The sequence below is a fragment of the Gekko japonicus genome, unplaced genomic scaffold (assembly GCF_001447785.1).
Source record: "Gekko japonicus isolate JY-2015 unplaced genomic scaffold, Gekko_japonicus_V1.1 scaffold14, whole genome shotgun sequence".
Lineage (NCBI taxonomy): Eukaryota > Metazoa > Chordata > Lepidosauria > Squamata > Gekkonidae > Gekko > Gekko japonicus.
The window spans coordinates 979,665-1,003,501 of NW_015176452.1; the positions used below are offsets into that span (position 1 = coordinate 979,665).

The following is a 23,837-nucleotide window of genomic DNA, read 5'->3' on the forward strand; positions in this document are numbered from 1 at the left end:
AATGTTACTGCAAAACACTAAAAACAAAAGCATGAAATATTCAGCCATCTCTCCTTATATGTAATTGAATAGTGGGTGCCAAAGTTCTAATTCTAAAATGCAGTCCCTTAGTGTATGGCTGATGGCACTTCTCCTCAGCATATATCACCACCAATCAGAAGGCAAAGCCCAGGTCCCGCCCACACCACAACTGCTGCGACAACCTGGTCTTTTGCATATGAAGCTGATTGGACTTCACTCCATTCCACACCTCAAACTCCCCCCCCCCCCCCAAGGCAATTGGAATGTCAGTTGCAATTGGAATGGAATCTGCTGTATTCTGGTGGTGTGCAGGTCCCAGATTCATGTTTTAAAAGCAGACTGACACTGTTTGCCCAAAGCCAGAGCACTCTCCCAGAGCCTCTTTCTAGATCCCGTTGTATTTATTTCCACAACGGGCCTTATTTCTAGTTTAAAATAAGGGAAAATGACTAGCACAAGTCTACACTATAACAAATATCTGAGAAGACAAGGGCTAGGGTAGATTTCTGACGCTCCAATGGAAACACTTTTTTTGAAAATGGTTCTTTAATTAGACTCCTTCATATATGATCTGATGGTCTTAAAAGCTATGAGTCACAGAACAGGGGTGGAGAGACTGTGATCCAGAACTCTAATACTCGCACTCTTCAAATGTCTAACCTAAATTAATGAACAATGTACAGTCCCAGTTTCCTACAGAGTATTAAAATATTTTTGTTAATCTTCGGGATATGTGTACAGTAAATAAAGTTTGAGTCCAGTGGCACCTTTAAGACCAACAAAGTTTGTTGGTCTTAAAGGTGCCACTGGACTCAAACTTTGTTCTGCTGCTTCAGACCAACGCGGCTACCCATCTGAATTGGCACAGTAAATAGTATTTTATTTAACAAATTAACAAATGTAGACTGCCAGAAAAATCACTGTGGGCAGACAAACATTCCCCACCAACACAGAAAGCATTAGCTATTTAAAATTACTATCACATCAAGTAGCTGAGCAGTAAAGGACTGCACATACAGACTTTGAAATTTTCTTCTGAAGATGTACAATTGGGACTAAAATGTCACCAGGTCTAATTAAGCCTAATATGATTTAATAGTTAATACATCAGAAAAATTGACTCTGGATTAGAGTAAAAGTGGATGGCTATGGCACTGTATGCAGCTGGCTGCTTTCTAACCAGATAGTCCACATCAGTAGTGGAACTGTTAGTAAGAACTTATTTCCCCCCGAAGGGAGATTGCATGAACTGAACATACTATTCTTTATTGCATTGCTAACTTGTGAGTAAATATAGTACAGTATAAGAGTTGGCTTGGGTTGTACTGCAGGTACAATACCACTAGAATATGTTGTAACAATTTATTGCATAAATAGAAACTAAAAGTTTATATAAGTGTAAGTTTGAGTGGTTACACAGTTATTTTTCTTGTGGTTGCCATTTTGCACATTCTTGTAAGATACTCTAATTGGTGTTGAAGTGTTTACTTTTAAGGTAGATAAAACCAAATATACTATTTATTTTGTTATAAAACAAAATAAACTATTTTTTAAGGTTTGTAACATTTGGGGGAGGAATGATAAATCCTGAGAAAATGTTGGGTTTTTAATGTTTGTATTATTGGGCATGCAGCAGGAGAATTGTTAAGGTGACAACTCCTAAAAGTACTGTAAATTATTTATTCTGCCTCCTTAGATAACAGTAAACAAATCTTTAAAGTGCTTGTTTGTCAGTGTGATATTTATAATGCTTACTTATTGTTTAAACTCTTATTCTTAAACAAAAGTTACAAGTCCTAATTCGAAATGCAATTTGCTATGCAACATTTTAATAGTTCTTTTGACACTTGTAGAAAAAAAGAACAAAGTAGTCCAGCCTTCCTGCACATGCAAGCATTAGATTTGAAAGTTTTGCAACCATACAGTGTCAGTAGTTTATTTAAGTTAGTTAGTTCCTGCCTTACCACTATACCTGTATCCTTTAATAGCATCACCACATGCTTTGCACCATGCTCAATTGCCCAGTTTGCATGGGGTACCATGCAACAATCAGTCCCCTCAGTACTGCTACTGATTTCCTTAACCTCAACCTTTTCATTATTCAACTATAGTTCTGCAGTGATAGCCTTGTCATCAAAACATTTATTAGCTCTCTTTCTTCCTTATGGGGCTCATGGCAGCTTACAACATAGATAAAATGAGTAATATAAAATATATAAAATCCCAAATTTGAGATCACAATTTAGGACTGCTTTAATTAAATGTACTAATCAATAAATCAATCACTCTTCAACTGCCTCCCAAAGATAGAAAGTGAGGGTGCCAGATGCACATCCCTGGGGAAGTTGCTCCAAGACTATGGGGCTGCCACTAAAGAGGCCCTCTCTCACATAGGCACAAAACAAACTTCTTTGATTGATGGGACAGTTAGGAGGGCCTCTAATGCATGATTTACAACGTAATTTACATACAAAATTGCACTCTTTGGCATACTCCTGAAATACAGAAGTATTAATGCCTTTACAGTGCCATCCTAACCAGTGGTACACCCCTTCTAAACCCATAGAATTCAATGGATTTAGAAAAGTGTTAACTGTCTAGGATCAAGTCCAGTAGCACCCCAAAGACTAACAAGTTTCCAGGGTACAAACCCTTGAGAGTCAAAGCAAGATTGGGATCAAACCAGCAACAATGAAATCAGAGCTTCTTACATTTCTTGAACAATTTAGTGAGACTGATAGTCTGTCGCTTGAAGAAATTTCAAATGTGGATCAATGCTCCCTCTAAGCTGTGGAGTCTTGTGAGCCAAAATTCTAATTTGTGAGCTACAGGCATTAAACTTGTGAGCGTGCAGTTTGGCTGCTGCATAAACTAGTTTGCTCTGGAGCCATCCTTCCCGAGCTAAGACAAAAATGTGTGAGCCACAGGCTAAAAACCTGTGAGCTAGCTCACACTAACTCATCTTAGAGGGAACACTGATGTGGATTATGGTCCAGAAATGCTGATGTGGACACATTCAATGAACTGAGATTTATTTCATACACACAAATGACCAAACCCCCAGATATGGTCTCATCTACTTCAAAGTCCATCAGAGAACATACAGGCATTTCTAATAATCAGAAAGTCACTTATACTCCTCTCTCCTAACCATTCAAGACAGAGCCCTGTGGACAATGGCGGGGGAAGGCGAATGGGCGTTTGATAACTGCAAAGAGTCTCAGACCCATACAAGAGGAACGACTGACATTGTGTAGCTGTAAAAGTCGCAAATGTTATGCATGCAGATGCAAGGCTGGACTACTTTGTTCTCTCTTCCACAAGAGTCAAAATAACTGTAAAAATGTTGCATAGCAAATTTCATATTAGGACTCTAACTTTTGTTTAAGACAATAAGTAAGCATTATAAATATCACACTGACTAACAAGCACTCTAATATTTTGTATACTGTTATTTAAGAGAGCAGAATAAATAATTTTCTGTACTTTTAGGAGCTGTCACCTTAACAATTTTCCTGATACCTTTTGTCCCAATGTTACAGCCATTAAAAACAGTGTTCCACTTACCTTTAACTGTTGTACATCGAGTTGTCTTCTGTGCTAGCACACACTGGGACTGAACTTGCACAGGCTGGACTTCGGAGGTCTCTACCAGGATATTGTTAAGAATAAAAGAACTTCAAGGGAGCCCCTCCCTTGTAGAGCACACCAGGGGCTGTTTCTCTCACTCCAACAGTCACATGCTCCAAGGGGAGGAGCTCCCCCTTTTCTCAGTGCTCCTGAACCACTGCAAGCAGGTACATGAAAAAGAGAGCTCACAGCAGGGAACAGGGAGGTAATGTGTGCCTGTACAGAAGACAACTCGATAAACAACAGTTACAGGTAAGTGCTACACTGTTTTCATATTCAGTCTTCTCTGCAGTCCCACACTGGGAGACTAACAAGCTGCTCACCGTGGAGGTGGGGTGATGCTCTCATTGGAACAACAAATGTAATACCACCTTGCCCACTGATGCATCTCTCCTTGCATTTACATTTATAGAAAAATGCTTCACAAATGTGTCAGCAGACCACGTGGCTGCCTTGCAGAAGTCTGTGAGCAAACTACCTAAATGGAAAGCAGCTGAGTCACCTGAGACTGTGCAGAATGCACTTGGATGTGGAGAGAACAGGGTAGCTTGACCTGCTGATAGCAGATTCTGATTGCAGAGACTATTCATCTAGATATGGGCTAAGATGTGACTGCCCTCCTTTTAGAGGAACCCAAATAACAAACAATGAAAAGGTTGTGTCCTATTAAGACAGTACAATAAAATCCTTTTAACATCTAATGAATGGAGTGTTTTCTCTGTATCTGACGTGGGGAAAGGGAAAAAAGACAGGCAACACGATGTCTTGTGCCAAGTGGAATAGGAATAGCACCTTTGGGAGAAAATGTAAACTAGGGCATAGCACCCCTATTTTCACATGAAATTTGAGAGAGGGGGGGGGGGGGGGGGAGGACGTCAGCACACAAGGCTGCTAGTTGTCCCATCCTTATGGCAGATGTGATTGCTACCAGGAACACTATTTAACTAGCTAAAAAGTCTAGGTCACATGAACCCAGTAATTCAAAGGGTGGCAGCTGTTTCTTGTTCTCCGGGAGGAGATCAATGTAAGGTGATATTTTCCCCCATTAAAAAGTTGGTAACCTCCGATTATGGCACCATAATTCAACATTTTAATAGTATTTTTGACATTTGCAGAAAAAAAGAACAAAGTAGTCCAGCCTTCTTGCACATACCGTGTTTCCCCGAAAATAAGACACTGTCTTATATTTATTTTTTCTCAAGAAGACACACTAGGGCTTATACCACAAATGCATAGAAATCCTGCTAGGGCTTATTTTTGGGGTAGGTCTTATTTTCAGGGAAATAGGGTACAAGCATTAGATATGAAAGTTTTACAGCTTTCTGGGGGGCATTAGTGGGCTAAGCTTTGAATGCCTGCATCTGAAACTAAATCCTGAGAAGATGGAGGTGAGTGATCCGGGCCCTGCAGGATCTTCCGCCAGGCATTCGAGTAGGAGTCGCCGCCGCTACTGTTCCATCAATGCACCATTGCCGAAAATTTGCAGAGATACCATCAGGGTGCAATCGGGCCCTGGGAAGAAGACTGGCTATCTGCCGCTTTGGAACTTACGTCGTTGGTACGGATCCACCCTACCGGAACCCATCTTGGAACTCGGAACATCCGAGCAGCAGCACTTTGTTGTACTACTGTTATGTTTTTATCTTGTTTTAATTGTTTTAATTATGGCTTTTGCCTCAATTGTTAGCTGCCCTGAGCCTTAGGGGAGGGTGGGATATAAATTGAATTATAAATAAATAAAATAAATAAATATTCCGGGTGGGGATTCGGAGGACAGCACCGACGACGAGGGAGAGCCAGCGGGGAAAGGCAAGGACCTGCTGTGAGTGGTGTGGAGCATCAGGTCCCATCCCAGGAGGCGCCAAAGATGGCGAGCAATTACAACCCCCATTTTCATAACGGTGACTGTAATGAACCCGGCGCCAATTACAATCCTTCCTTGGGTTCGCAAATGTTTATAGGCCCTTCCTCAAGAACTTTGCCCAGGTGAGCTTACCTCTCATGGACTTGTTGAAAACTAAGGGGAAAGGGCCAGAGTACACTAAGCCGGGGGTGCGCCTTATATGGACTTCCAAATGTCAAGAGGCTTTTGAGCGCCTCAAGGCTTTGTTTACTACAGAACCCGTGTTGGCCCATCCCAATGAGAATAAAAAATTTATTGTCTAAGTCGACGCATCAGATGTGGCCATGGGACGGGCTATTTTGCAGGAGGGGGAGGATGGGAACTTGCACCCCCTTGGATACATCTCCCGCAAATTTAACACTACTGAACGGAACTGGTCAGTGTGGGATAAGGAGGCGGGGGCTATCTGGCTGGCCCTTTCTACGTGGAGACATTGGTTGGAGGGGGTGAGAGTGCCATTTGAAGTATGGACAGACCATAAAAACCTCGAAGTGTTGCACACGCCCCGAAATCTGAACGCTAAACAGTTACGGTGGGCCAATTTTTTTTCTAAGTTCAACTTCACATTGCACCATTTTCCTGGAAAAGTGAACTCCTTGGCCGACGCATTGTCCCGCCTTCCCCAGCATGATAGCCAAAGGGAAAGCGTCATAGACTCGATGTTCACTCCCGCCCAGCTGGGTGGAGCCGTGGTTACCCGCCGACAGGCAACGGCTCAGGGGGAAGAGTCCAGAAGTGGCTGGGACAATTTTAGCCTGAACAACCAATAGAAAGACATGTCTGCCAAAGCTGCAGCCAGCCATTGCAGGCTGTGACGACCCCTTATCGGGGAGGACTGTATTTCACTTTAATGTTAATATTTTGTGCTTGCAAATTAGGTAGTTCTAGCTGCCACCAGGAATTTTAATAAATTCCAAATCTTCTCTTTGCTTCTGGGGTTGGTATTGTAGCACTGGGTAGGTGTACCGAGGGTTTTAGGCGTTCGTGGTACTATGTGGTCTGAGGAAGGATTCTTTACTGCTGGTATACTTGAAGGAAATAGGATTTATTTAAAGAAAGCATAAATATGAGGGTAAACAATGTGAACAGTACTGGGAATGATTTGAACAAATGCTGGGTGTCTCTCTCACCAGCTTCTCTTTTTCTGACAGGGAGGTTTCAAGCAACTTTGTAACACTTTTCACTGTATTTTTTCCTAGACTCTCAGCTTTTAATTGTAACTCCTTTAACACAGAACTAAATGTGACTCTTTTCACACACAGAACCAAATCCTTCCCACACAGGGATGTCTCCTTCCACTCAGAGACAGAACTTAACTCCTCTTCTACTTCCCTCACAGAAAACAGAACTCAAACTCCTATCAACTGCTTTTACACAGCACTCTCTGCTGACTCTAACTGAATTCATCAACTGTCATAACTCTTAACAGTCACTCCTGATAGACATTCAAATCATCCACACAGCATCCATTCCAAAAACCCTCCCCCTCTCTGTCACTCACCAATCACACAACTTGCCTATTTCAACCACACTAGACGTTCACACAGCAAGGTAAACCAAACTTTTAAAGACACACACACAAATAAACATGCAATCGTTACACAGGCGTATTTTAATTAAGTCAAACAACAGTAGATGAAGATGCCAAGGTGGTGGTTTTACCAATTTCCTCAACCGAGGCAAAGACTGTAGTAGTTACCACCCTACAGAGTGAAAGGGCTGTGTTACTTCCAGAGCTCCAGTGTTTGAAAGACAAGGATGACACATTGCCTGAGTATCTGCTCAGATTTGATCTAGAACGAGGGCACACCATATATAATTTCCTTGGGTCTCCAAAATACAAGCTGAGTAATATGTACTGCCTCTGGTATATAAGATTAGGAAAGGAACCGATCGGAGGAAACAGAACTCCCATTAAGAGCTGAGCCTCTTGGATCCTTATTCAAGAATCCCTGGCTTGAGTATCTCTCATTATGATCTATGGTCTGTCTGTTCAGCCTGCTTGTCTGTGGGTTTTATTAGTCTTGAATATGTTTGTGCATAAGAATCTTTTCTGACCAGGTCAGAATTAGAAGATTCTATTTGGAGTAATGGCAGCTTCTCATCTCCCTGCTTTACTTACAAATGCCTGCCCACAATATTGTCTGTCCAGATGAACCCACTGGAATGCTCAACTAAGAAAAAAGGAGAGAACCAGGAAGAGACCTGACCTCCAATAGACCTGACCTCTAGTGAAGGACTGACAGTGTTATGTAACATCTTGGTGATACCATCTTGTTTAACTGATAGACTGAAATATTTTATTGGTTTATGTGATTGTTTTATCCTGTTTTTATGTGCTGGCACATGGTGCCCTGTTGTGAGTCGCCCTGAGCCCGCATGTGGGGAGGGCGGGGTAGAAGTGTAATAATAAAATAAAATAAATAAAATAAAAATAGGCTGATGTTCTGCATCTGGTAAAGAACCTGGGATCCTCTTGGTGTGTTGGCCCCAAGAGATTACGCCTCTCCTGGCCCAGGAGGCAGCCAACTGTAGCAACTTCCAACAGAACTTGTTTAGAAGTTTTCCTGGGAGAGGTTGTCCCATTTGGATCACCATCTCCTGTTAACAAGAAGACAAAATATACAGCCTGACAAGCATCTTTCCGCTGATCCTCTGTTAAGGTAAGAGAAACCACTGCCAAGGTCACCCAAGCTTGGAGACAGCAGGATGTCATTAGACCTTGATGCTGTGCAAAGAAACAGGCCACCTATATCCTCTCATGATCTAGACCAGGGGTGTCAAACTTGTTTGTTACAAGGCTGGATCTGACATAAATGTCACTTTGTCAGGCCACGCCATGAGTGCCATAAAATGTAACAGAAGTTACTAGAGATATAAACTTTGCATCTTCCCGGAATGAACTGAGACCTAGGTTTCCTGTCTCATTGCCAATGCCTGCTATTGTCATTTGGCATCTGAAATCACTTCACCCTCCAAGATATAAAGACCAATTCTAGCTGTATCTGAAGAAGTGAGCAGTGACTCATGAAAGCTCATACCCTGACACAAATTTTGTTAGTTGTTAAGGTACTACTGGACTCTTGCTCCTTTCCACTAATAGAAATTGAAATCTGTGCTGTTAGGTTTCCTTCTTTTTTTCCTCTCATCTGTTTAAGCTGGATGTGTTGATTTCAGACTGGGCAAAATTTTGGAGCATCAGCACCCAACAGACCAAAGGGGTCACAGGGCCCTCTACACTAGGAATCAAGGCCTCCTTCTCATAGGATTGAAATGGGTGATCCAGGGCTGGATTAGATTATCTTTAGGCCCCTTTTAGCCTTGTCGTTGAGGCAGTTGCCATTGCATGGCTGGCCTCAATAAAAGGCAAGGGCGAGACAGACAGCTCACAGCAGCCCACTCGAAACCCGCCAACTGCAACTTTCAGGCTCCAAGCAATAGCTAAGAATGCCAGCAAGAATACAAAGCACGGAGGAGGGACAGAGGGCGGGATTACATTATCTTTAGGCCCCTCTTAGCCTTGTCATTGAGGCAGTTGCCATTGCATGGCTGGCCTCAATAAAAGGCAAGGGCGAGACAGACAGCTCACAGCAGCCCACTCGAAACCCGCCAACTGCAACTTTCAGGCTCCAAGCAATAGCTAAGAATGCCAGCAAGAATAAGAAAGAGGACATGGACTCCAGAGGCATTTCAAGCCAGCACGGACACCATCTGCCTCCACCTGAAAGAAAGAGAGGATTTTTCTTACCTCTCCCTCGGTGGAGTTGAAGCCACCTTGCTGTTAATCCCCTTTCCCAAGCCCAGGAGAGGGAGAATGGAAAGGAACAGAAGCAGCGGGTGGGGGGAACAGGAAAAAAACCTTTAACTGTCAACAGTGAGAGGGACACTGAGGCAGGGAGTCCGGAGGAGGAGGCAGAGGCAAGGGGAGCACACACCCACCACGAACAAGCCAGCGCTGGAAGACTCCCCCAGCAAGCCTTTGGACACGTATGCTTAGAAGAGGTGCTGGTGCATTGTGCGGAAGGGGGGAAAAGAAGGCACTGCCTCTCACTCGGAAAGGGGGTTTCTGCAAGGGACTGAAGAGCCACCCCAACTAAGTGATGCCTCTGAATCTTGAGCCAGAAGGGTGGAAGAGTGTCACTTTCAACAGGGGAAGCAGGCTGGCCTCCTAGTACTGCAGTGGCAAAAGCCAAGCATTGAGCATGTGAGGCAGCAGACTGCAGCCCTCCAGCCGGAGAAGGTGCTTTCAGCTCCCTCTGGTGCAATCGGAGGAGAAGCCCGACAAAAGAATATAATCTTGTTACTCGGGTTGTGTATGGAACGAGATGGATGGCAGGGGCTGCTTCAGATCTTGTGGGTAGGGAAGCTCAGAGGAAAAAAACACAGCAGCTCACTTTGGAAAGGATTTGGGATACCCAAGCCCTGAATCGTCTGCTTCATGCTCTTTTAAGTGAAATGGGCAGTGCTGGCAAATTTGTGAAATCCGAACTGAAGCCTTTAAAAACAAAGTGTTACACCTGTGGCAAGACATGCTCTTCTGACTCTTCTCACATTCTCTCTCATATATACAACCCCCCCCAGCAGGGCCCGATACCAGTTAGGCATCCCCAGAAGCAAGGCTGGAACAAGGAAACCCTACCACTCTCAGGTCTCACCTGCCCAGGGTCCTGAGGAAGGGCAAAGCATGAGGGAGTCAGCAGGTACATCCTGGCAGTTGGTCCCAGCAGCAAGGGCTCCAGGCAAGCACAGAGGCAACCCCTTAGCAGGGCCCAATATCAGCCAGGCGTCCCTGGAAGTCGGGGATGAAATGGGGTCAGCAACCAAGCCCACAGCCTGGAAGCAGACAATGGGAAGCTCGATGGTGTGCAGGCCACCCGAAGCCCGAAAGGACATGTTGGACCCGCCCCCGCAATAGGGACGAGGTAGCATTGATCAGACAGAAGAGAAACAAGGAAGCAGGGACACAAAGGGGAAGGAAGGCAAGTCAAAAGGGAGCCAGGGAGGATAAATGGAGCAAAGAGGACAGAGGTCGGGGAGGAGACACTGAGGAGCCTGCCCATTCTGGAAAGGACCCTACAGGGAACAGTGGTGGCGGCAGAAGAGAAGAGAATGGTTTGACAGCCACTGGCCCACCTCAGTAGCCAGCCAGCCACGGAGGAGCCAAGCAGCAGTAGAAGTGTCTTTGTCAGGAGAGACAGCCATTTTGGCAGTTTATTCTGACAGAGAAGTGCCCAAGCCGGCAGTGGGCAGGGGAAAAAAGCAGACCCAGCACCCAGCCAATGGCACATGAGTACTCTTAAGTGGCAGTTGACGGGCCAATGCCTGATGGAGCGCAAAGCACACCCAATGGGAGAGCCGGGAAGTTTCAATACGTTGGGCTTTTATATAGACAGGATTATCTATGTGTCAAGATGATTTTTATGCTTCTCCTCTAGGTAGCCTGCCAAATACTTCTTTACACACAGAGTGATTAAAATGTGGAATTCACTGCCAGAGGGTGTAGTGATGGCTATAGGAATAGACCGTTTTTAAAAGAGATTAAATAGATTTATGGAGAATATGTTTATCAGTGACTACTATCTGTGGTGACTGAGAGGAATCTCCACATTATCCTCTGAATCCCAGTGCCAGAAGGCAACATCAGGGGAAGATCTCAGCCTCTGTGCCCCGTTGTTGGCCCTCCAGAGGAACTGGTTGGCCACTGTGAGAGACATGATGCTGGACTAGATGGACCATTAATCTGATCCAGCAGAGCTCTTATGTTCTTATGGCCGTATTAAGATGGCAGGGCTCTTACTGTTGCTTTCCCTTTTTCTTCTCTTGAGAAAGGAAGAGGAAGACATATAGTAGGGAGAGCACTTGGTTGTCAATTGAAGAGATAGGATCAAAATTCAGGAGTAGAATTAGGAAGGAATAACAACTACCATAGGTAAGCTTTTAGCAGAGCTCCTCTAAAAGCCAGAGCTCCTTTTCTAGGCAAGAAAAGAAGAGGGGATTAAGGTGACCCCCCACCACCACCATAGGAGACAGGGCTGCCATTCCCTAGTTGGGAGCGGGGGATCCCCTGTTTTGTTGGGCTTCTGTCCACCACCAGCTAGCTGGCCAACAGGAGAAAAAAACCCTCCCAAACAGCAATGTTGCCAGAAGTAAATGTGACATGCTGATATCACGTGGAAGTGACAACACCACGTTGGTGATGACACTCTTGTTTTTGGGCAAAACTCTAAGATTTGAGGTTGATTTTACCATAGAGAACGATTAAAGCCACAGTGGCCAAGAGTGCCTTGTATCAGCTGTATCTGTTTTTTCAGCTCAGCCAATCTAGCCACACTGATTCATGCTTCTGTAACCTCACAAGTGGATTACTGCAACATGCTCTACATTGGGCTGCTCTTGAAGACAACTCAGAAACTGCCGGTGATCCAGAAAAGAGCAGCCTGACTACTGCCAGGAGTGAGTCAATGGGAGCATATGTTGCTGGTTCTGAAACAACGACACAGGCTGCCAATTTGCTTCCACAAACAATTAAAGGTGCTTTAAAACCCTTTGTGACCATTTCCTTCCATATGTTCCTGTGCACCAACTATGGTCTTCAAGCTGCTACTTCTTGGCTATTCGCAGACTTAGAGTAGTGTACCTCGCACTGAGCACATAAGAGACGCCAATGTTGGATCAGGCCAAAGGCCCATCTAGTCCAACACTCTGTCACACAGTGGCCAAAAATACCAGGTGCCATCAGGTGGTCCACCAGTGGGGCCACACAGCCTGGGCCTTTTCCACTGCAGCCTCCACTCTGTGGAACAGGTTCCCCAAAGAGGTGAGGGCTGCCCCTTTGTTGGAGATGTTTAGGAGGCACTGCAAGGCCTGTTTGTTTGTCAGGACATTTGACAGGATATGAATAGCAGGCATCTTGAGGGGGGTGAGAAAACTGAGGTTTAAGTTATTTTGCTTCTAACTTGGTTTTAATTATTACTGTAGGAAAGAGCAAGAGTCCAGTAGCAACTTAAAGACTAACAAAATATGTGGCCGGGTATGAGCTCTCGTGAGCCACTGCTCACTTCTTCGGATAATTATTACTGTAAGCTGCCAAGAGGAAAGGTGGGGTAAAATATTTTAATACATCATTTATATTAAGTAAACAACTTATAGAAACCTATCTCAATTTCAGCAAGAGAAGTATATTTTAAAAAATAGAGATATACCAGACACTGAAAAGTTCCAAGAAACAGTAGCTCATTATTTACCATGTAATTTATATCAACAAGGTCCTATTCACTCATACTAATAGGCCATTGTAAATGTTGTACTGAACACTACAACCTTTCTGATCAGCAGAGAAAGCTACCTAGCAGCCATACAGATGCACAAGCTGCTGGTTTGGAATTGCTTACACTCAAGTGCCAATGAAGAATGAAGGTAACTGATCTTGGCCACCTCATCCTATTCATATTAGGATAACCAGAAGACTAGGAACAACAAATCTCCAGAAGACGTAAAATTACATCCCTGTATTTGTTGCTGCCTTCACCTGAATACCCCAGACTAGCCTGATCTCATCAGCTCTCAGAAGCTAAGCAGGGCCAACCTCATCTAGTATTTGGATGGAAATCCTCTGAGGAATACTTGGGTCGTGACATGAAGACAAGCAATGGCAAACCACTTCAGAATGTCTCTTGCTTTGAAAACCCTGTGGGGGGGATTAAAAACTTCTGGTCCCAAGTGTTGAAAGAAATAAAGAAGATCACAAGAGAAGACATCCCACTTGATCCGGCTATATTGCTTCTTAACTCAAGTTATACCATTGATGAAACGGAAGTAAAAATTACTAAATTAGCCGCCACATTAATAGCCACAGCACGGCTTTCTATTGCTGCCTCATGGAAAAATCCTGATCCTCCTTCTATTGATCAATGGAGAAATAAATGTTGGGACCACTTTGTGATGGATAAAGTAGCAGATAAATATGAGTCACACACACAAGGGTATGCGCGGTCCCATTCCAGATTCATTCGAAAATGGTGTCCTCTTATAACATACTTTACAGAAAACGATGTCTGTTCCTACTGATAAGTTTATAGATGGCATTGTGTTAAATGAATTTGCACTTACAGTCTGTATTATTGTTTATACAGTAATCTTGTTTATGTATATTTGACTTATCTTCTAATAAAATCGTTAAAAAAAAAAAAAGAAAACCCTGTGGGGTTGCCATAAGTCAGCTGTTACTCTAATGCGAAAAACAACAAATTTGGTTGCTGGGGTAGTTCCAAAAATTATAAAAGCAGCTTTCACTCTGAAAGCATGCTATTGCCTCAAAGATTTTGCAGATGACCAACACCCCAATAAAAACTATAGGGCAGACAGAAGATATATAAATATTCATATACCTTTTAAAAAATCTTTACACAAGAAAGTACTTTTGTGTTAAGGAAGATAAATGCTTTTGTTCAACTTTAACATCACATTAAGTCTTCAGGAAAAGTCCAATCAACATAATCTCCCTTATAAATAAAAGCCGAATGGTGGTGGCACTTCTCTAGAACATTCCACACGCTCCAAAATCAGTTCGCTCTCTCTCCCCCCCATAGCCAGTCAGAACACAGAGGTTATTTGCATTGGCCTCTGCCTCCGAACACAGGTCGTTTGCATATGCGACTTGATTGGCTTTTGCCTCTAACATTCTAAACAGTTTGCTGTTCTGAGGTAAAATGTGTCCAATCTCCAGGTGAGGGCTGGTGATCACTCAGAATTACAACTGCTTTCCAGATGGCAGAGATCAGTTCCCCTGAAGAAAATGGTGGGCTTTGTATCCTTATATGCTGCTGAGGTGGCCCCCATATGACAGCCAATGTGACATAGCAGTCAGGGCTTCAGAGCACGGGAGAAGCTGCAGGTGTGTGGGGGGTGGAAAGCTGAAGAGTGAGGGGGAAATAAAGGTAGGTTGATGATTGGCTGGGCAGGAGATAGGGTTGCCAACTCCAGGTGGGAAATTCCTGGAGATGTGACAGATGGAGCCTGGAAAGGGTGAGGTTTCAGGAGGTGTGGGACCTCGGACAGGTACAAAGCCATAGACTCCACCCTCCAAACCAACTATTCCGTTTTGGGGAACCATTGTTGCCAATCTCCAGGTAAGGGCTGGAGGTCACTCAAAATTACAACTGTTCTTTAGGTAGCAGAGATCAGTTCCTCTGGAGAAAATGGTGAACTCAGTGTCATTATACCCTGCTGAGGTCGCCACAGCAAATTGACACTGAGTGTCCAAGGCCGGGGCACCCGCCCAGAGCCTCTTTCTAGAGGTCGTTGTATTTATTTCCACAACGGGTCTTTTTCCTAGTGCATTAATACAAACCTTCTTGGTTCTTTCTATGACTGTAAGCCCCCTTCATAAAATTTGCTTCAAACTCATCAAAATTTAACAAACATTTAGAACTTCTTTGTTGATCCATCTTGAATATACTGAGCTCTTTCTAAAAAGATAATTCCCTGCAATCATAAAATGCTATCAACATATTAAAAACCTCCAGAATCAGCTCAGGTAATTGACACCATCCATAACAGTAGAAACAGCTTTGCCATTCCATATACAAACTCCTTATATGACATCCCGTTTCTAACACTGTACTTGGCATGTACAATGTCCCACATTCAATCCATGATATATGCAGTTAAAGAACCTTAAATAATAGTTTGGGAAATATATTTTTCTAGCCACTGACAGTCAGAGTAGGCAATTCTGAGCTAACATTCCAGTAAGATAATGTTCAATTTTCCCCACCAACTTTAAATATACCATGATTACACTAGTATCAGTATTTATGGAGATAACTTTATTTTATATGGAAGACTCACAACAACAGGGACACAGTAAGTTAAGACTGGAAGTTTGTTACATAGGCAGTCACTCTCAAATCAACAAATATTTGATCACTTCCATGTATGATTCAACTATAATGAGCTATTTAATTCAAGCTATGGTCAATTTTAATCCTGCACTTGATGTTGTAGCGCCATCCCCCTCCCCCAAATCTATTCACATGGTACTTAAGAAAATTCAAACTAGTCCATCTCTTGGAACTCAACATGCTCAAATAAACGATACTCAAGATTCTATACTTCCGCACAACTTCCACTATGAAATTAAAATGGATAATATGCTTAAAATCAACAGATCTCCCATTTGAGATTAAGGTATCATTAACTTTGATTCAAAACTTTATTCTGATACAGCAATTAGATTTTAATCCAGTTTTGATTTGGGTTGAAAACATGTTACAAATAATTTAGTTTCTTAATTCCAAGATAAATTGACTAGCAAAGAATATCTAATTTCAATAAGCTACAGTAAAGTTAAATATTCAACTCATACTTCTGTAGCTCATAATATAAATTCTAAAATAATAAAAGCCTGATTTTCTAAGGAGAAAGTAAGTGTTAAAAGTGTTACGTTAAACTGATGCCATTTGTACTCATCATTTGCAGAGATCAATTTAAGCAACATGCAAACTAGAAATCTGTTGTAAAAGTACCCAAAGAACTGCACTACCCAGATCATATGTCCTAGTTATAAAAATGTCCTTCGCAAAAATATTTTGTTGTGCTGATTATGTGTTGTGAACGTGTGTGTGTATATATATTTTAAAAACAAACTACTCACTGTAACACCGGTAACTCTGAAGTAATCATTGTTTAGCACACTAAGGACTGCTAACAGAAACACAAGAGTATCTTGTAGTGGTGTCTTTATCAGCCAATGTTCTTGTAACTATTTTCCAAGCAATCTCCGTCCAGCCTATAAACAAAAAACAAAAACTAGTTTAAAAAAAATCACAATTATGAAATTAAATTTAACAGATCCAATACAAAAGCAGCTTAAGAAAAAGAGGAGGAGAGAATGTCACACTTGGGGCATTTTGAATGTACAAAACAATGGTAAGCATGTCATAAAATCCTAACCACATACTTATATGAATATATTGTAATGCAGTTTGCTAGTATTTTGCAGTGCCAGACACTTAACAGAATATGGAATTTGGTCCTTCCTGAAAACTTAGAGCATTTTTAAGTGGAAGCTGTCATTGGCTAAAATGAAGTATAAACTTTAAATAACTTTAAAGTTACACAAATATAATATGTATTTGTAGTGAATCAATATTTGTACCTATTAGCAGGAAAGAGACAGCTCTACCCATCATGAAAACAACATTAAAATTTAACCATTACAGAATCTTTAACACTAAATGCACATTATATATGAGATATTCGCACCAAAAGAGACAGTGGTAAAAGCATTTAACATTTCAATAAAAAGATAGTTTACAATAAAATCATAACCTACCATCATATTTTGAATTCAAACGAAGTATGCATTACAGCATGATTCTACTATAGGAAACCAAAGTTTGTAATACGGGGAGCTTCTTTGTAAGCTATTTGTAAGCTGTCACTGAAACTATGAGAAGCCCATTTTCTAGAGGCCTCCCCTCAGTCATACTGTGGTCAGTATGAAAATCTTTAAACTGATACGACAAAGAACAATAAAGTATCTAAGAGCACATTCTCTCCACATATATATATATATATATATATATAAAAAGAAAGTCCCCTCACCGTAAAATCAACGCCCAGGCCAAACCGCTGGACCTAGAGACACCAAATTCGGGAAGAGCACTCCTACCATGGCGTGGGTGCTCGCTAAGAAGGAATTTTTAGAAATTCGACCCCTAAGTGGATCAAAAGGGGGAAAATGTGCTCCCCCATGGATACTTATGCGGCTGCCAGGCGGCTGCCTCTCTGCACCCCCCACTCTGATTGGTCAGCTGCAGAGCTCAGTGTTCTGAGGTTAAAAAAAAAAGCCAACAGTTACAGGGGACTGCAGACAGCTAATGACAGTTGAGGAAATCAGGAGTGGCCAAGAACCACCTGTGAGGTGAAGCAAAGCTGCTGGCCCAGCCTCTCTGATGGCTTCCAACACACTCCCCCCCACACTCCTACACCTAAGAGGCAGTTTGTCTGTCAGGTGCAGACCCATCTTAACAGTTACTTCTAATACTCCTCCCCCTCCCCCCTCCTACACTGGACAGGCAGCTGCCTGTCAGGTGTAGGAGAGGAGGTGGGGTGGCTTCCAACACACTCCCCCCACCTTCTACACCTAACTTGTGGTTGTCTGTCAGGTGCAGACCCATCTTCACAGTTACTTCTAATACTCCTCCCCCCTCCTACACAGGACAGGCAGCTGCCTGTCAGGTGTAGGAGAGGAGGTGGGGTGCCTTCCAACACACTCCCCCCACCTCCTACACCTAACAGACAATTGTCAGGTGCTGCCCCACCTCCACTGTGGCTTCTAATACTCCTCCTCCCTCCCCCTCCTACGCTGGACAGGCAGCTGCCTGTCAGGTGTAGGAGAGGAGGTGGGGTGGCTTTCAATACACTCCCCCCACCTCTGTCAGGTGCAGCCCCACCTCCACCATGGCTTCTAATCCTCCTCCCCCTCCTACAGTGGACAGGCAGCTGCCTGTCAGGTGTAGGAGAGGTGGAGTGGCTTCCAACACTCTCCCCCCACCTCCTACACCAAACAGGCGGTTGTCTGTCAGGTGCAGCCCCACCTCCACCGTGGCTTCTAATACTCCTCCCCTCCTACAGTGGACAGGCAGCTGCCTGTCAGGTGTAGGAGAGGAGGTGGGATGGCTTCCAACACACTCCCCCCCTACCTCCTACACTTAAATGGTGGTTGTCTGTCAGGTGCAGTAGTGGTTGCAGGGTGCTTAAAGCCATGAGGGAGCCCGCCCCAACAGTAACTCCTTAGTGATCCTGCCAGCCCTGCCTCCAGAGTGGCTTCTAATACTCCCCCCCTCCCCATCCTACACTAAACAGGCAGCTGCCTGTCAGGTGTAGAAGAGGAGGTGGGATGCTTACAGCCACCAGTGAGGTTTGCTCAGCAGGATTGGCCTCCCCGATGCCTTTAAATACAATCCCCCCCAACACCAGACAGGCCTCTGTCTGTGAGGTGTAGGAAGCAGGGCCAGGGTATGAATGTTTATGGGGAGATAGTAAAGGACATTTCTAAGAGCCATTTCGATGCGTGCCTCACTCATGAACCTGAAGAAATGTTCACCACATCACCACTCCCTCACACCAACTCCCGCTCACACCTCTCACCTCTTACTGCCCCCAAGAAAGCTCCTTGCAAACATCAAGCCAGATACACCAATGCTACAAGGAGGCGGCAACTTAGGAATGCAGCAAAGACATTTGCACATAGTACTCCTGCAGTGCACTGAGCTGCACAGGCCAAGTACCAGCAAGATCACCCTGAGGTGCTCAGAACCACACAGTCTCCATATGAGCAAAACAATCCAGGAACACAAGTAGAGACATTACTTTCGTGGAAGGTAGCAGGAGTTGACTTAACAGATGACTGCTTCTTAAATGGACAGTTCTATATGGCCTGCTCCAGAGTGAGCTCATCAAGCAGACTGGTGATCCTAGCACCTGAGGGCAGAACTACCAATCTGGTCTAGAGAGAGGTCCTTCAGTAGAGAGAAAAAAAGTATGTATGTCTCACTTCATTTCTTACACTACAATCTTCTCTATTAGAATTCCTAGAACAAATGTCACATTTCAAATTTCACATCATCAGTATTATAACTGGATTTACGGAACTTAAATACCGTAGTGAAGCTCGGGTAGCAGGCTAGTCTCTGATAAAATTAGCAGGATTCAATGGAACTACTGGCCAGAAGATTTAAGACAGACTGAACAACATGTTTCTTCACACAATGCCCTGATCAAGTGGAAAGACAGGATAAAAATGTTCTAAATAAATAATAAAATACATACAGCAGATAATTGAATTATAGTATTTACTGCAACATGAAATGCTGATAGCCACTATCTTATAGCATTTTACCAGGACACGAACAGCTGTGCCCCTGTGGTCTTAACTCCCTGGACACGACTGAGCACATAATTGTTGAATGCCCCCTGTATGAGCTACCTCACGAGAAATTCCTTCTAACTTGGCATCATCCTAAAAGTTATTTGAGTAATAAATCAAAATCTCAACTTTTCTTGAATGATTCGATCCCTGAGATCACTAATGATGTTGCCAAGTTTATTACAGAAGTTCTTAAGATACAAAATTTTAGATAGTACTATTTTGATTGTACTACATTTATATGGAATTTTAGATTTAATTTTACAATACAATGTTTTATATACTTTATGACTGATGATATGCCAATAAAGGTCTATGAATGAATGAATTATAGCATTTTAAAATGAAATTAGACAACTGCATCTAAGAAGTCAATCACTGGCTTTTAGTTGCAATACTTAGATGGAATGGACCACTGAATACTTACCATGAAGGGTCCTTCTCCTTTGAGGAAAGGAGGACATCTTGGTGGTATTTCCCACCTTGCAATCAGGGAAACAGGAACAAAGCCTTCCATTTCCCATCTCCTTGGTTTGGTGTAGTGGTTAAGTGTGTGGACTCTAATCTGGTTTTTTTCATAGAGCTATCATTCCATAAGATCCTAGGCGATAGTGCTTGTCAGGTTGGTGTTGGAAATAACATCGGGTTCTAGTAAAAGGGCTGACATTGAGAGTTAAATGAGTGGAAGATGGTCACTGATTATATAATCACCAATAGTGAAGACTAAAATATGAGATTCCAATGAAGGGGAAACTATAAAATAGTCAATTACACTGTAGCCCTTTGTTGAGACAAATGTATATTCTCCAGATGTGGGGAAGTTGGTCAGCCCATTCAGCCAAATGTTATTAAATTGAAGACAAAGTTTGGCAAGATAGATGTCTGCTGAGTTTATATGGCAATCTTTGGAATACATTGTAGAGGTGAGAAAAGGTGGGAGTGTATCATCCTGACTAATTTCTATAGCCTTAAAGAATATTTTATGATCGTTGCCTACTCTAGCGTTAAAATCACCTGCCAGAATTATTTCAGCCAAGGGGTGTTCTTCTTCTAGTTTTTCTAGAAAAGTAGTTAGTCATTTCCAATGTTGGAAAAGAGAGTCTGTCAAAGGAGATGGGAACATATATGGGGACTGAGACGGCTTTGGTCGCCCTGACTGACGATCTCCGGAGACATCTGGATCGGGGCGGTGTGGCAGCACTGGTGTTGTTAGATCTGTCGGCAGCGTTTGACACTGTCGACCACCAGCTGCTGACCCATCGCCTTGCCGACGTGGGGATACGGGGGCTTGCCTTGCAATGGTTTGCCTCTTTCCTCCAAGGTCGGGGACAAAGGGTGGCTCTCGGGGATCAGCGCTCCCATAGGCACCCCATTGAGTGTGGGGTGCCACAGGGAGCTGTGCTGTCCCCGATGCTATTTAACATCTATATGCGCCCCCTTGCCCAGATTATCCGGAGTTATGGGCTTGGGTGTCACCAATACGCGGATGACACCCAGCTCTATCTGATGCTGGGTGGCCGGTCGGATTCGGGTCCCGATGACCTATATCGGGCACTCGAAGCTGTGGCTGGTTGGCTCCGACTGAGTCTAAGATCAAGTGTAGTCTTTTCAATTTTTCTTCTTCCAAAATATATAAGACTGAAGACTGGTGCTTCTTATTTATTGATTTGCCACTTTCCTATGTATCACGTCTTCTGAGTGCAAAGTCTGGAGGGAAGAGCAGGGGGCAGCCCATTCCCCTGCCTGGTGGAATGAGCTCCCGGAGGAGATCCGGGCCCTGCAGGATCTGGCGCAATTCCGCAGGGCCTGTAAGACGGAGCTCTTCCACCAGGCTTTCGATTAGGGGCCGCCGCCGCTGCCCCCCCCCGCTGTATACCATCAATGTGGGGGGGGGGGAGGGCCCTAGGAGACTAGGAGGAACATCGGTGGAACATCTGATTAACATCTTTCATACTATGCCTACTAAGGGATGTGTGGTGCCCTCTCTGATGCCTTAGTATGGATGCTGTGTAGTTTGAGCACTTTATTAATTGTTTAGGCTTTTAAAATGTATATTATGGTTTTAAAATGTATTATAGTATTTGATGTTTTTATGAGCAAGTTTTTTGCTATGTAAGCCGCCCTGAGCCCTACGGGGGAGGGCGGGATATAAATTTAACAAATAAATATTCACAATAATCAAAGGTGATCAAGAAAAATCTTAATAGCTTGCTCAGTGGGACTATCCAGTTGTAACATGACGATTTCTACTTTTAAATATAGAAAAACAAACAGAGCCAAACCCACTTGAAAGTGACAGGGTTAGTCCTATACCCTGGGAGGGAGAAAGATTTATACCCCTCAATCTGAATCTGATTTGGGGACCATGTTTCCTGAAGGAGTATAATGTCAAAACGGCCTTATTTCACCATCATGCCACGTTCCGAGATGATCCCAATATCCAAAGTAGTAGGAGATTTAGATGATGGTGGTGTAGAAGAATTTATGAGTCTGTCTCCTTTAATTAGTTGGCCACACAATATCTCCCTTACTGCTCAGAGGGGGATTCTCAGCCATTATTGCAGACATGTGGACTTCAGCTTGTACTGACGTCTCTGAGTTTCCCTTGAGTTCCGGTTGGACTTGATCAGTCACCAATGACTGGCTGAAAGTGTTGTCTCTGAGGGCCATTAGAGTTGTCCTCTATGTTCCTAGTTGGAGGATTAGCTATTGTGTTTTTGTTTTTTAAATCCCCGTAGGGATATTTTTTATTTTGCATATACTACAAACTACAAAGAAATATAGGGGAGGGACTACAACTAGGGATAAAGAAAAGCAAACCACACTAGACTAAAACCCCAAGAGAAGGAGATCTTTTCACTGTTAGTAAATATGTTAGTACCATTAGTTTTATTATCACAATATACTTGTTGAGTTCTTGCTTATAACAATTCGCTTCTTGTATGTTATTTTGTTAGTTGTTATGAGAGAAGTCTCTGATCATCTTCTTATTCTTTGCTTCAAAAGGCCATTTTCCAAGTCCTTCTGCCTTTACTTCGGCTTTCTGTCTCTAAAATCGTATACCACTCTGGCAGGTCCTGCACCCTTTTCTGCCACAAAATCCTCTTCCGTTCCCAAGGTAGCAGAGTCACTTGACTTCGATTCTCCCTCTTTAGACTCATCATCTGTCCCCAGCTGACCTTTCAAAAATTCTTTAGCTTTAAAAGTGGAGTCTATCTTCTCCCTTCTATCGTTGATCTTAAAGATGACACCTTCCAGAACCGCTTCAGGAACTCCCTGAAACCTGAGAATCATGTTAGCTTTTTCCATCTGTAGCTGCAAGACTTGATTCTCTTGGCAATTCTGCTTCATTTCCACCTCTCCCATCCTTTTCGTCAACTTCTTACTTGTGGTGTCAATCTCTTTAATTTTCTCGTTCGCCTGCTCCACTTTTTTCTCCGTCTTGTTCAGCTGAAGCTGCTGTGCCACAAAGTTTTTATTCATCACAGTCAATCACAGCTGGTTAATACCATCGAGTTGTTCCATCACTGGCTTGAGCATATCCGCCAGGAGTTTGAGGACATCTGCTCCCTCTTCCGGTCTCGGACTCTGTCCGTCCGGCTTCGTTTTAAACTTTCTCTGCAAGCCCACCATCTTTCCCGTTTTGTTTACAATTTCTGCCGCTTCCCCACAACTCGGAAAACTTGCCAAATGACCTTGCAATTCAAATAAGTCTCTCAAAACACTTTTGGTTTACTTCCTCCCCTCTCCCCCTTTGTGTCTTAACCGCTCATTCGCAAAAGAAGCGTCCCTCTTTGCAACCTCTGTTTCCAATCGCGGGAGGGGGGGTCGCTTTTCAAACTACTCCGTTTTTATTCAGAACTCACGTTCATTGTTGGCCAATGGGGGGGTCGCTTTTCAAACTACTCCGTTTTTATTCAGAACTCACGTTCATTGTTGGCCAGTTTATCTGACCACGCTCGGTTTTACGCCATTCCGCTCGATCTCCGGCGCTTATGCCCGAAGGCCACTCAGCGACTGGACCGTCGGGGCAGAGGGGAGCTTCAATTCTCTGGCATTACGCCATCGAAGAGGCTACCCCTCAAAAGCCCCCTGGCCTGGAGCCTATCGCAAAGGCTTCGCGGGGGTGTCACTTGAGGTGGCACCCCTCCAGGCCGCTGGTGTGCGATTCACCCTCCTCCACTGTGAGAAGAGCATCCGCCATCACTGTTCCGTCGACCAGAAAGCCAGGATTAGCTATTGTTGTAGTCAAATTCGTTGCCTTTATATTGTTTTCTGGACAAGAGGGAAATGTTTGAAATGTCTCTGCTTCCTTAGTTTTTAAAAACTCAGTTTTTAACCAATCCAGTC

At 43.5% G+C, this 23,837-nt stretch overlaps 1 protein-coding gene across 1 annotated transcript in view; it reads right to left on the reverse strand.

The window, feature by feature from the left end:
• Positions 1-23,837, reverse strand: part of STAG1 (stromal antigen 1) — a 284,176-nt gene that overhangs the window by 183,212 nt on the left and 77,127 nt on the right. Inside the window, exon 2 of the mRNA XM_015426863.1 lies at positions 16,209-16,343. Coding sequence (XP_015282349.1) covers positions 16,209-16,237 — 29 coding nt within the window. The 5' untranslated portion in view covers positions 16,238-16,343. The remainder of the gene's footprint in view (positions 1-16,208; positions 16,344-23,837) is intronic.